The following is a 13,147-nucleotide window of genomic DNA, read 5'->3' on the forward strand; positions in this document are numbered from 1 at the left end:
ATCATTTGAGATTAGGCCATCCAGCTCTGATTCTTTAAGTCATGTATCAAGAATAAATGTGACATGTAATTCAACAAATTCCAGTGTTTGTCCTTATGGTAAGAAACATTGTTTTCCTTTTACAAGAAGTGTAATCATATTTACATACAGAACATAATTGCATCATTTAGACTTGTGGGGGTTTTATAAAACTCCATCTTTTACTAGTGTTAGGTACTTTCTAACAATTGTTGATGATTTTTCTTGTTTGACTTGAGTTGATTTTATTACAAATGAATCACAAGTTCCTTTAGCTTTAGATACTTTACTATTATAAATGTGCTTCTAGTTCATTTCTTATAGTGGGAAACACCTTATGCAAGGTTTCATCAGGCTAATCCAGACTATAGTCAGTCATATGTTTGGTTGTAGATAGACCTATTCAAAAGCCTACTGGCCCGTCCAGCCCGCTCTTCAAAGACTGGGCTTGAACGTATATGTTTCGTAATAGGTCTGGCCCGGTCCAAGTCTGCTTAGGCCCGTATATAGAGTAGGTTGGGCTTGGGATTTGTCTCAAAACTCAGTCCGGCCCGAAATTTTAATAATAATTTTAATTTAATAACTTTTATAGTTTAATAAACTTTATATTCCAAAAATAAAAAATTTACATTTTTTCAACATAAAAATTTCCAAACCATATATTTTTTAGAATTGGTGAACATGTACATATTTTTGTTACTATTTTATTTATTACTACAAAAAAAGTATTTTTTTTATTTAGGATTGCATTAATTGATTTTTATTGAAATAATCCTCTAAAATTTAGTTTATTGTATTTTATTATTTATATTTATAGTATAATTTTTTAGTTTAATTTTTATTTTAAAAAAAATATAAAGATATTAGTTGGACTGGGCCGGGTTGGGTTTGAGATTTAGTTCTTTTAGCTTGGCCCAAGCCCAGCCCAGCCCAGCCTATGAACATGTCTAGTTGTAGACAATACACCTTACAATGACAAGTTTAGTCGACAATCCTAAGATAAATTACAATTATAGTACCTTAACTTTACACATTTGTACACTTTGGTACCTAGATTTCATTTTGTCATAAAAAATACCTAAAATTAAGATGAGTAGACAGTATAGTACCTATTGACCAGCTACAACCGATTAACCATTAAAAGTATAGATAAATTAAAACTATGGTACCTAAACTTTTACTTCTTTCACACTTTGGTACTTAGACTTCATTTTTGCATAGCATTTTACAAGTAAAAACCATGGTATATAACTATATTTGTCTCCGTCCACTATCATACAAGTAAGAAGGTATACCCATGATTTAATAGCACTCTCATGTCATCTTAGCATATTAATATATAGATTGATCAGATCTATGCAATAAATACTCATTCGAACAACCATATGAGATAACATTCTTCATTAAATATCGAGATAATAATACTTACAGCCACCAGCCTAGGCTGGCTAAACTTGTTAATGGGACTACTCACTCGTGGTCATGAGTGAACAACCAAAGACATTCAACAAAATCACTTTCACAAAGTAGAAGCTGCTAAACTGTAATAAAAGCTGGAGGTAGAAGACAATGAATGCTTCACCAACTAGAAATTATTCTATTTATACTGAAACAGGAAGCTCCTAAGTAAAAAAGGGTAAAAGTGTAAAACAACTGTTCATCCTAAGATCTAAATACATCTTAACCATTAGATGCAAAAGTATAAGTTGTTGCCAGTTGTAATCCATTTCTTCTTCTTCTCTCTCTTTCTGAAGGATCCGTGTGTGAAACCATAAACCCGCCAAAGACCTGATTCTGGATGAAATAGGTTGTTCAACCCTTACACACAACCGTTCGTTTGGATTCTTCTCAATTTAATTTCAAGCTTGTTTGTATCTTGAATATAGGTACAAACTTCTTCATTTTCAGAGCTTTTCAATGAATGTTCCGTCCATAAAATCTTGTCCATTATTCTTGTAGAAACAGTCTATTGCTAGACCTCTTGTATTTTTCAGAACTAATTATTCCTTCCAGAAAAATAGAATGAAAAACTTCATTTAATCTGTAGACATCTTTATTAGGAAAATTATTAGAGATATACCACAAATGCCATAAAAATAGTTGATGGAAATTTATTCGAAAAATAAGAAACTAAATACGATGATAATGATTAGAAATAATTGCAACCAAATGCTAAATCTATAAATATTCTATATTGTGATTTATATTCTAATGAATTTCATCGTGTTTTAGGACATGCAAATGCAAAAGAAATATGTGACAAACTTGAGGTCACATATGAAGGTACATAAAAATAAAAAGATCTAAGAGTAAATCCTTATATGAGAGAATACAATTATTTATAAGGGAGGTAACTGACTTTATCTCTGAAGTTGATACTAGATTTACTACCGTTATAACTTTGAAAACTCTTGGAAAAACTTTTCTAGATGAGGAATTAATTAAAAAGTTAACAAGAACTATGACATCTAGTTAGGATCCTAAATTATCTGGTATTGATGAAGCAAGAGACTTCTACAACTATTATGATGAATTTCTTGGGTCTTTTCTAATGCATGTTGATGACATACTTATCGTGAGTTCATCTCTTGAAGAAATTGCGAGTATCAAACAATACATGCACTCCATTTTCACCATTAAAAATTTGGGGCCTGCCAAATATTTCATGGACATTGAAATGGCCGGGTCAAATTGTGGTATATGTTTAACTTAGGCAAAGCGTATCACATATATAATTACATATGCATGAGATAGTATATTCAGTTAAGTCAACTTATGCAACAACTATGTGATAATCATTTGCAGGCTTTTCTTCATGTTCTCAAATACCTTAAAGGTACTAGCAACTATAGGTTGTTATATTCTAGTGTTTAGATCTATCTCGTGTGATTTCTTATTATGATGTTGATTGGGAATGTGTCCTATCACTAGAAAATCACGCACTGGTTTTTGCATCCAAATGAGTTAGTCACTTATCTACTCGAAAACAAAGAAGCATACTACAACTAGTAGATCATCTACTAAATCATAATATAGGAATATGACTACAACTAGTTGTAAACTTAAATTGACTTTTTATTCGCTTGCAGATTTTCATATTCATCATCTTTTCAGTTGTAGCAATTGTAAAGAATCCAACTTTCCAATATAAGATCAAACATATTAACATTGATTATCATGTCATTCGAAATCACATTAAAGCTGGTTTTATGTACACATCTTATGTACCTACAGATGAACGATTCGCTACCTTTGAATTCTTCTTAAATGTTTCATGCTCTATGCAATATTTTGGAGGAAAAACAATTATTAGTCACACACTTTCGTTTTTATTTTAATTACTAATTACTTTGTATATAAAACATTTACACATGAATAATAAATACTTCTCCCTATTATCTCATAATATTAAGCCAAAATATCCTAATCTATAAATACAGTTGAGCCATATATATAAATATAACTATCTTATTACAATAATTTTTTTAACTAGAAAAGAAAATATTAAGGTATCTTTCGATGGTTAAGAATACAACTTATGAAAATAATAATAATAATAATAATAAGGTACCAAAATAGATCTATAGTTTTTGAAAAAGTATCAAATTAGACTCTATATACAAAATAGTACCAATATAGGTTTAATGTTTAAAAAATGTATCAACTTAGGTCTCGAGAACGGATTGGACATGTAATTCCTATTATTCCGTTAAGTTCTGATTTCTCCCTCCACGTACAATTGACAGAACTTAACGGAGTAATATCAATGACGTGTCTCATTCCGTTATCGATGCCTAAATTGATACCATTTTTTAAACGGTAAACCTATATTAATGCTATTTTATACGTAGAGTTTAAATTGATACTTTTCCAAAAACCATGTACTCTTTATAAAAAAAAAAAAACATGCATTCCATTCATGTAACTAAAATATATCTACATCAAGATACAAAATTGTGGACCATATAATTTTCTATTATTGATTATCACTTTGTAACAAAAATTACTGAATACAAATTCTAGACATGGATAAATAAATAAATATACGCACAATTCAATTCAATGGTACATATATGTGGTGCCTTAGACATGTCACATGAAAATCAAGTTGAAGAATTTGGTTTAAATCTAAAAAAAAAAAAAACAAAACTAAGAAGATTGAGGAGCTGTCCAGTATGATTTCACAGCAAAAAGAATCTTCTCCCTCACTAAAGGTCCATCTTCATGGTCCACTATTCGGCTTTCCCAATTTAATCCATCTGTTATTCTTTTCACCTTCACTAATATATCCACGTCATCTCTCAATATCACACTCCCTTCTGGCCTCAATATTCTATCCATCTCTAACAATATATCTTCTACTTCACATCTGCACAACCATAATATAATATTTCAAAACTAAGAAATTTTAATTTATTATATACTAAGAATTCATTAATTAGATTAATGATGATTTACCTCCCATCGTAGAGGCTAAACAGTGAATCACCATGAATTAGATCGTAAGTTCTCGGATAGGTAGACATAGCTTCACACCTGCGAATTAAACCAAAGTGACGTGGTGCGCTAAATGTATAATAAAATATCTCAAAAAACGGTTGGTTTAATTAGTTACCAATCCTGATAGGTTCCTATTAATCCTCGTTCGTAAATAACGCCAAGAGTGTTGAGGTTGGATTGGACAGGGACAACATTCATAACCCAAAGTGGATCATCAACTAAAGCAGCAGCAAATCCACCTAAGTAAGCATTCATGTCCAGAAGATTACGGTATCTTCCACCGTGTCTTAATTGGTTGTTCACTTTTTTATAATATGTTATTCTCTTTTTCCATAGCTCTGAATCTTTCTGAAACGTTTCTTCATTCACTCCTTCTACACTTCCAATAATGATTCTCGGTGGTGTTGCGGTTAACCGCTCCGGCCAGTTTCTCAACTTCCCACCTGCAGTTTCTTCACTGTTCGGTACCTCTGGTAACTTGGTCAAACATGTCTCCAGTTTCGTGTACCTGAAATTAATCAATCAATCAATTAATCAAACTCGTGATCATGCCATGCCACATCAGCCGAGATGGTGATGTGGCATTATGTTTGATACGAAGAAGATTAGAAGACGAACCAGGCTTTATCTGAGTCCTGATTTGCAGGGCAGAAAGAGGGGTTTTGAGTGTTTTTGTTAAGTTTGCAGTTAAGGTGATTAAGAGGTTTTTGCCAAATTGCAATGTCATCCTTTTCAACCAACTTTTTCCAGCATAAGCTCTTGGCGACATTTTCAATTTTGGTCTGTTCGGCATTCAAGTCGTCTTTTGTTCTCTCCCAACCTTTCCAATACTTTTTCCAGCGGATCGGAGGACCGGAAAGGATCCAGTAACCACCGGGCCGGAGAACCCGATCAACTTCCATTAAATACAGCCCTCCTATTCAATTACATATTCAAATTAAGTATAATATGATCAAATAATGGGGTTATAAAATAATAAAAATGTATGTACGGACCTTGGTCAGCCCAAGGAATGAGGCAGCGGGAACAGTGAGCCATGTCAAAAGCACGAGAAGGGTAAGGAAGTCTAATGGTAGCTAAAATTCCAATTAAAGCAGGAACACCTCTTTCAAGGGCAAATTGGACTTGTGCTACATGTGTGTCCCTTGGTGCGAATGACACTGTTAATATGTTCCGAGACAGCAGATACGCCCCCCAACTCGCCACCTGCGTACGCATCCATCTCAATTATTTAATTAACCAGATAAACCATTGAAGTTTACAATTAATTTTATTTAATTAACAAATGCAAGTGGTCATTGGGTAGTTCAAACTGTATTATAATACTATTACAATCTAACCTTGTTTAATAGTTGCTAATCAGATTTCCACGAAACAGTCATTTTCCTAGACCAAGTCCGCATAGAGGTTATAATTTATGAGGTTTTGATTGCAAGCATTTGGTATTTGGAGGACCGATAAGGCAAACAATAACGTGTCTCTGCTGTGAGTTCTTATATTAAGCACCGGGTCTTTCATGTCACTCGAAAGAACCCCAATTTACATTTGGACACGTGGATTATAACCCTACGTAATAATTAAAATAGTGGAACCTCTTATAATATGCGTGTGTCCATGTTACACGTGTCAAAATATGTATGAGAAGTCCACCATTTGACGTGGAGAACCGGGTGCTTTTAATAATTTGCCATCTGCTGTAATGAGTTTTTTTTTTATAAAGACCGAATGCTTGCAATAGTTTTACTAATTTATGACACAATATAAAAACTAACACAACTAATACGACACCAATTAAATAATTACTAATTTTCTCACATTTATATCATAATAACTATATAAAACATAAATTTTAAATCCCTAACATATTTTAGAATCTAATCAATTCACACATTAAATATCAAAATGATTTTTGAAATAGTTATTAAATCGAGAAATTTTTACAAATTAATTCAATTTTTAAAAAATTTTGATATTAAAATTAATTATATTTGATCTAATTTATCATTTTTTACCAATTTAAAATTTAATTGACTATTTTCATAAAAAAAAAAAAAAAACTTAATTGACTGATTTTGATTCGTGATAAAATTAATTATAGTCGTCAATTTGAACAACTATTTTGAGCCTTAATAAATAAATTCACAAACCAAAAGATTAAAAAACAAAAAACCTGGAAGAAAAAAGAAAATTAAGAATTGCATCTACTCATCTTCTAATTATGCAAAATCATGTATAAGTTCGTAATTAATGGTAAAGAAATATGAAATGAATTAGGATTAAAGAAATTACCCCACAACCAGTATCAATGGCAGTCCTAATAGACCCATCTTTGAGATTAATCAATTTCCCAATATCATCAATATACGCATCAGCACCATGAGGAAACATAGTTCCTCCGCCGGGAAATCTGAATCTATCTCCTTCATACATAATCCAATTCTGCACAGCTTTCTCCACCGTAAGATGCTTATGAGGCACATTCGCATACCACGCGTAATCTCTACTCACCGGCCACTGAAACGGATTCTTATAACCATAAGGCGCCGGGATACGACATGTCGTTTTCTCATCTTTCTCCGGACAATGTCTCTCTCTGTACATCAAATTCGTCCGGCTGAATCGCAGAGATCTCCTCTGGTCCTCGCACGGCGTGTACTCGCTGAAGTTCACATTGCAAGGAGGAAAGATTTTAATCTCCTCCGATGAACTTTCTCCTTCTGATACGTGGTGCGGCTTAAAGTCAAGCTCAACCTCTTCGTTTTGATTTGTTTTGGCGGCGGTTGAGCAAGGGATTGAAATTAGAGAATCGGCGGTGGCGGTGGTGGTGGTTGTGGTGGTGGTGAGGGTTAAGTTGTTGGAGTTGGAGGCTTTCCATAGGCCGAGATAGTAAGAGAAAGTGCAGAGGAAGAAGATGAGAAAAAAAGAGTAGATGTTTCGTTTTTTGTTGAAGGAGATGTGGAATTTGGTAGTGAAAGGTTGAGAGGGTTTCGATGTGGGATTGTATTCGTCGGAATTAGATTCAGAAGCAGCCATTGTTAATTGTATTTGCTGCTCTGGTTTTGGGTGTTTGTATTTAAAGGGGGATATGGAGTATGGGGTTTAGAGAGAAAGATGAAAGGGTTGACGAGTTTTAGGTTCAAAATCAAGTGTATCATGCCATGTGGACAATTAAATAAAATAGAGGCCTAATGCATCCTTCGTCTCCCTATTCAGTCTAAAAAGTTTCATCCGTTTATGAACTCTCAGAGTATTATATCAACTTGTATAAAATGTTCGTTTAGATTCATGAACTTATATAAAATGTAATCAATTAATCATTCGGCTGCAAAAAAAAAAAAAAAAAAGTATATCATAGGTAGAAAATATATTGCACGCGTTTAAAAAAAAAAAAGTAAAATGGTCAATGTCGGAAAATGCGGATCTAATATTAAAGAAAATAAGTTTTATAGGTAAACAACTAAAAACTTCATTTTTAATATATTCTGTAAATTATGTAATAATATTATAAGGTGCGTGCAATACTCCTTTCACATTTAACGTACTTTTTTACAACCCAATAATTAATTGGTTACATTTTATGCAAGTTCATGGAGCTAAGTGAACATTTTATACGAGTTGAATCGAAATACTTTAAAAATTAAGAGGGTCGTTTAAACTTTTTGGACAAACTCAGAGGTAAATGATGTATTACGCCTAAACTAGAGGTTCTTTTTCTAATTATTCAACTCTACTAGTGTGTTTTTTTAAGGAAAATTAATACAAACATGGTATTATCTTTAAAAGGAATCTGTGGGCATAAGTTTTATTTGGGAAAATTTACAGATGAGTCAGTCAGATTTGGTATAGTCGATGTTTGGTTACTTAAATAACAATTTGAATTTAATTTCTTTGAAAAAACCAGTAATTAATATGCTGGATTGTTCACTAATTTGGAAGGATTTTATTATAGGTACAACTAATCAAGTCATTTTGTTTTTTTTTTTTTTTTTTTTGAAGAATCAAGTCATTTTTTAACTGCTGGTACGTAGATATTCTTTAAAAAAAATAGTATATAGATATTAAATTAAATTTTTTTTTTATTAAAGAAGAAGGTTGGGCCGGGGATAGAGAGGAAAAGAAAACAAAGCTAAGAACGAACTATTTTACTAGCCAAAGAACCTATACTATCAGCTAAAAGAATCTCCTAGAGGCCTGCATGAGGTACATCAAACTCATGGTGACCCAAAAAACAAGAACCTAGAACAAGAACTTGCGAAGTTTACCAACCAGTCAGCCGCCTTGTTTCCTTCCCGATAGGTATGGTTAAAGTGCAACACTCATTCCCTATCCCTGAGAGCAATGCAGCGATAAATAAGCCAGGAAAAAGGATGATGAGGTGCTACATAACAATTCCTAATGTGCAATACTACTTGGGAATCAAGCTCCACAAAGACTCTCCTATAGCCTTTGTCCTAGGCAATCTGCAATCCAAAGTATAAGCCCCAAATCTCAGCCAAGGAGGACGTATTGTGTCCAAGGTTAGCCTCAAACCCGCACAGCCAAACCCCATTCGAATCACACACCAACCCCCCAGCCGATGTTAGCCCGAGATTACCTTTACAAGCACCATTAGTATTCAGCTTAACCCAACCCTGTTCCGGAGGTTGCCAAGCTATCCAGACCATACGACTCTGAGGCATATTGTGCGACGAAATTAAATCTTGCGCATTCAGTAATTCAGAGCAGTAGCTATATACCACCTTAACAGGGTCGGGGAAGCTAGATCGGCCTCTGAAGACTGCTTCGTTACGCCACTTCCATACCCACCATGTGGCGAATCCAAAAAAAAAGTCGGCCAAGCAACATCCTTGAATTTTCGCAAAGTTGAGAAGTTCCCCTATAACCAGCCGCTCAGCGAGAGAGAGAAGAACAGTTGTTGGTCGCTTGTCGGGATAAATGTACGCCACAATCTCCTAGCCGTATCGCAATCTCTAAGGATGTGCATACCGTCTCCTGTCATCCATAGCGCAAGCAGCGGTCATCCGTCGTACGATGACGACGAGTTCGGTTCCAATTGCAGAGGATGACGTTGCACAAGGCCTGCCACAGGAAGCATTTAATTTTACCAGGGAGAACAAGTTTCCATATGCTATTCCAAGAGAGATCAAAACCACCCGAGTTGGTATTTGAAATGATTCCATAACTCGTGCTAACTATATAAGCACCAGAAGAAGACGGCCTCCCATGACCAGCAGTCCTCAAAGTCGCTCTCAGGATTCACAGCATATGGAGCGATCAGTCCAGCCGAAGCCCTCCCAACGAGCAGCTCTACTTGAGTCTAATCCCAGGTGTGTTGATCGTCATCCCACAAGTCCGCCACAACGAGTTCCCTGTCAATTTGCTCAGTTACCCAGCAGTAATATCAGTCATCGGTAAATCACCACACCAAATGTCGGTCCCAAAAAGAGTCTGACGTCTAGAAAAAATCAACCACCGAATACCCTTGCGCAGAATATGGATGCCCACAACAATGCTTCTCCAGGTGTAGGACTGTGCAGAGCTGGCTTTGAATATATCCAGACCATGCCAATTCCGGCAGAATTTAGCCTTCAATACCCTAGTCCATAGAGATTCATGTTCGCCCAGTAGCTGCCATCCAAGCCTAGCGATCATTGCAAGGTTAAAGCTCCTCATACTTCGCACTTTGAGGCCCCTCTCATCCTTTCTGGAACACACAGTCTGCCACTTCACTAAATGAGTCTGTCAGGTCAAACCCTACGAACGCCAAAGGAAGCCTCGATTGCATCTATCAATCCGATTACAGACACTCTTTAGTAAGACAGTAGTTTGCATAATTAGTATTAGCGTAAAATTTCCAGACCCTTTATATAAACTGTGTCAAACGTAAATGGTTAATTATAAGGACCATTTTTTAATAGTTAGAATGACATAAACAGAGAAACTGTCAATAGGTAAAACAACTAGCATAAAAACTTGACTGACATACATCTTCATAGAAAAATAAAATCAACTTGCAAGATTAACGATTTTAACATCTTAACACACGCAAATCTTAAGAAATGCACAACTTAAGCTAAACACTAACAAATTAAAGTACGATAGCAGAAAAAACTTGACCAGATTCTAACAAGTTAAAATTCAATAACAGAAATCAAAATTTGACTAAAGCCAAAACTACCAAATTAATTGATCTATTTTGTCATATATATACAAATTTTAGGATTTAGCCAACAACCAAAAGAAATAGGAGGAGAAATAGTACCTGAAATTGAAATTGCAAACAATAATAGTACCTGAAATTGAAATTGCAAACAATTAGATTTCACTTTAGAGAGAAAATTGAGGAAATAACGTCAGAACTAGGATTCTGATGAACTAGAATTTTAGAATAGGAAGGAAAAAGAGAGAGAATAGAGAGAAGAATAAACAAATAACCCTTTTAAACTATTTTTTTTTCCTAAATCAATTTTTAAACTTTTGAGATTAAATAAATAAATAAATTTTACTTTATGAAAATTATAAAAAATTCATAATTAAAAATTAAAGGATAAAAGTAGTATAATTTTTAAGAAATTAGTATTGAATTTATAAAACATTAGGGTTTTGTTTGGTACGTTGTAATACAATGTTATAATCAAAATGTAATTAAAGTTGTAATGTAATGGAATGTAATGTAATAGTGATTCCATTACAATATTTAGTGGACAAATATTAAAAAATTGATGAAATGTAATTATTATTATAATATTTATGTTTGCTTCATTAAATATAGTTAAAAACTTCAATTATTCTCAAATTTGTATGTATGGGAACATCATTCATATATAATGGTTAAGAACTTGCTAGTTTTTGTTCGTTTTCCCATTTTTTGCATTTTCATGTTTTTTTCCGTTTTTTCATGTTTTTAGTTTCTCATGTTTTTTTCATTTTTCCGTTTCCGCATTTTTAAATTTTCCCCATCTTTCGCGTTTTTTCTCTTTTTTTTCGTTTTTCGTGTTTATTTTTTTTATCTTTCACATTTTTCCATTTTTCATGTTTTTCATGTTTTCGTGTTTTTTCGTTTTCACATTTTCTCCGTTCTTCGCATTTTTCATGTTTGTCTCATTTTATGTTTTACCGTTTAATAAGAATGGTGGATAATAAATATACATAATAAAAATATGTATTAGGGCTAGATGTAATGAGAATTCATGTCTATTTTTTATGTAAATTTATTACATAAATTTGTAAAGAAAAATTGAGTGATATAATTGTGATTCCATTACAACAAAAACAATATGACTAATCCAAACATGTTAATGAGTATCCATTGCAATGAGCATTATCTTACAACAGTCATTACAGCGTCTAAACGGGACATAAATATATCTACTTCTTTTAGGCTGAATACTTTCCATTTATTAGCATTCGACACATAAAAACGATGAAAATTCAGGGTGTTAAAGGCCAAAAAAAGATTAGCAGCCCTAACGGATGGATTTCAAAATATCCCCCAACTCCATAAATCTAACTCTGACATCGTCTATACACAGCTAATTTTAACCCCAAATATAAATTCATGGCTCCGCTACTATGCATACGTTATTATTGGTTTCTGAAGAAAATAAAACAATTAGTAGAAATTAGGAACTAGGATTAAGAAGTAGCCATTAACTTGGCCTCAACGCTATGCATCATACTATATACTATAATAATTTAGTGTTAATCCACATGAACTGTATTCCATGTCAAACTCTCTTTTTTTTAGCCAAATTAACGTATTTTTTTATAAAAAAAAACGAAAATTAGAAGAAGAAAAATATCAACCATATGGCTTCGCTGTATCGTGTATAGTATATGGTAATTTTAATTAGAAAATGGGCTGGTTTTTTTAAAATGAAAATAAAAAATATTATAATTAATGTGTATCCTTTTTAATTAAGTCAATGCAGATGTTATCAATATACCCCAATTAAAAAAAAATCGACCGACATGACATGAATAAACAAAAAATTATGGATCGAGATTGTAAAAACATGATTTATATTATTTATATAAATACAAAGAAGCATAGCATAATTATTAAAAATAGACATTACAAATAGGAAATGGTGGGTAGAGTTGGAATTTTGTGGTGGAAAGTAGGGTATGTGAATATAGCATAGCAGGACAAATTTCAATCAATTGGTGTGATATGGACAAAAATGGAAAAGAAAACAAACAGATTGCAAACCAATAATTACTAAATTGGTCTCTCATCACATCAATCTTCATTTTCACAAGAAAAAAGGAACAACAAAAATTCCAAATGACTTTAGAGCCACTAATTTTAATTCCTCCAAAGCTCATTTATTATACTAGTATGATATTATCAATCAATTTTAATTTAATTTGAATGTTGGTATATAATAATTGATGAAGTCTCTTTATTATTGCAATTTGCATCAAGTGTATCACAAAATCAATCAATTAAACAAGTAGTGTTCTTTAGTGGGGGTGCACACATCCCTTATATAATTATTTATGCTTAATCTACTAACAGTTGCGTTCACATGGACTCTGATGATCATATAAATTTGGTTATTCACCGTTCGATCTAGACTGATTAAATATAAGCTTTAGGATGTTTTGAATCCTCACTCTAGGATTT

General features: G+C 33.1%; 1 protein-coding gene across 1 annotated transcript; it reads right to left on the minus strand.

The window, feature by feature from the left end:
• Positions 1-3,978: 3,978 nt before the first annotated feature.
• LOC136225885 (probable methyltransferase PMT16) lies at positions 3,979-7,681 on the minus strand. Its single transcript, XM_066014027.1, has 6 exons — positions 6,808-7,681; positions 5,514-5,724; positions 5,137-5,434; positions 4,634-5,026; positions 4,477-4,554; positions 3,979-4,387 (listed from the first exon to the last, which is right to left on the minus strand). The coding sequence occupies exons 1-6, from the start codon at positions 7,549-7,551 to the stop codon at positions 4,168-4,170; spliced, it is 1,944 nt and encodes a 647-aa protein (XP_065870099.1). The 5' UTR covers positions 7,552-7,681; the 3' UTR covers positions 3,979-4,167.
• Between the last annotated feature and the right edge of the window lie 5,466 nt (positions 7,682-13,147).

The sequence above is a fragment of the Euphorbia lathyris genome, chromosome 1 (assembly GCF_963576675.1).
Source record: "Euphorbia lathyris chromosome 1, ddEupLath1.1, whole genome shotgun sequence".
In the NCBI taxonomy this organism is placed as follows: Eukaryota; Viridiplantae; Streptophyta; class Magnoliopsida; order Malpighiales; family Euphorbiaceae; genus Euphorbia; species Euphorbia lathyris.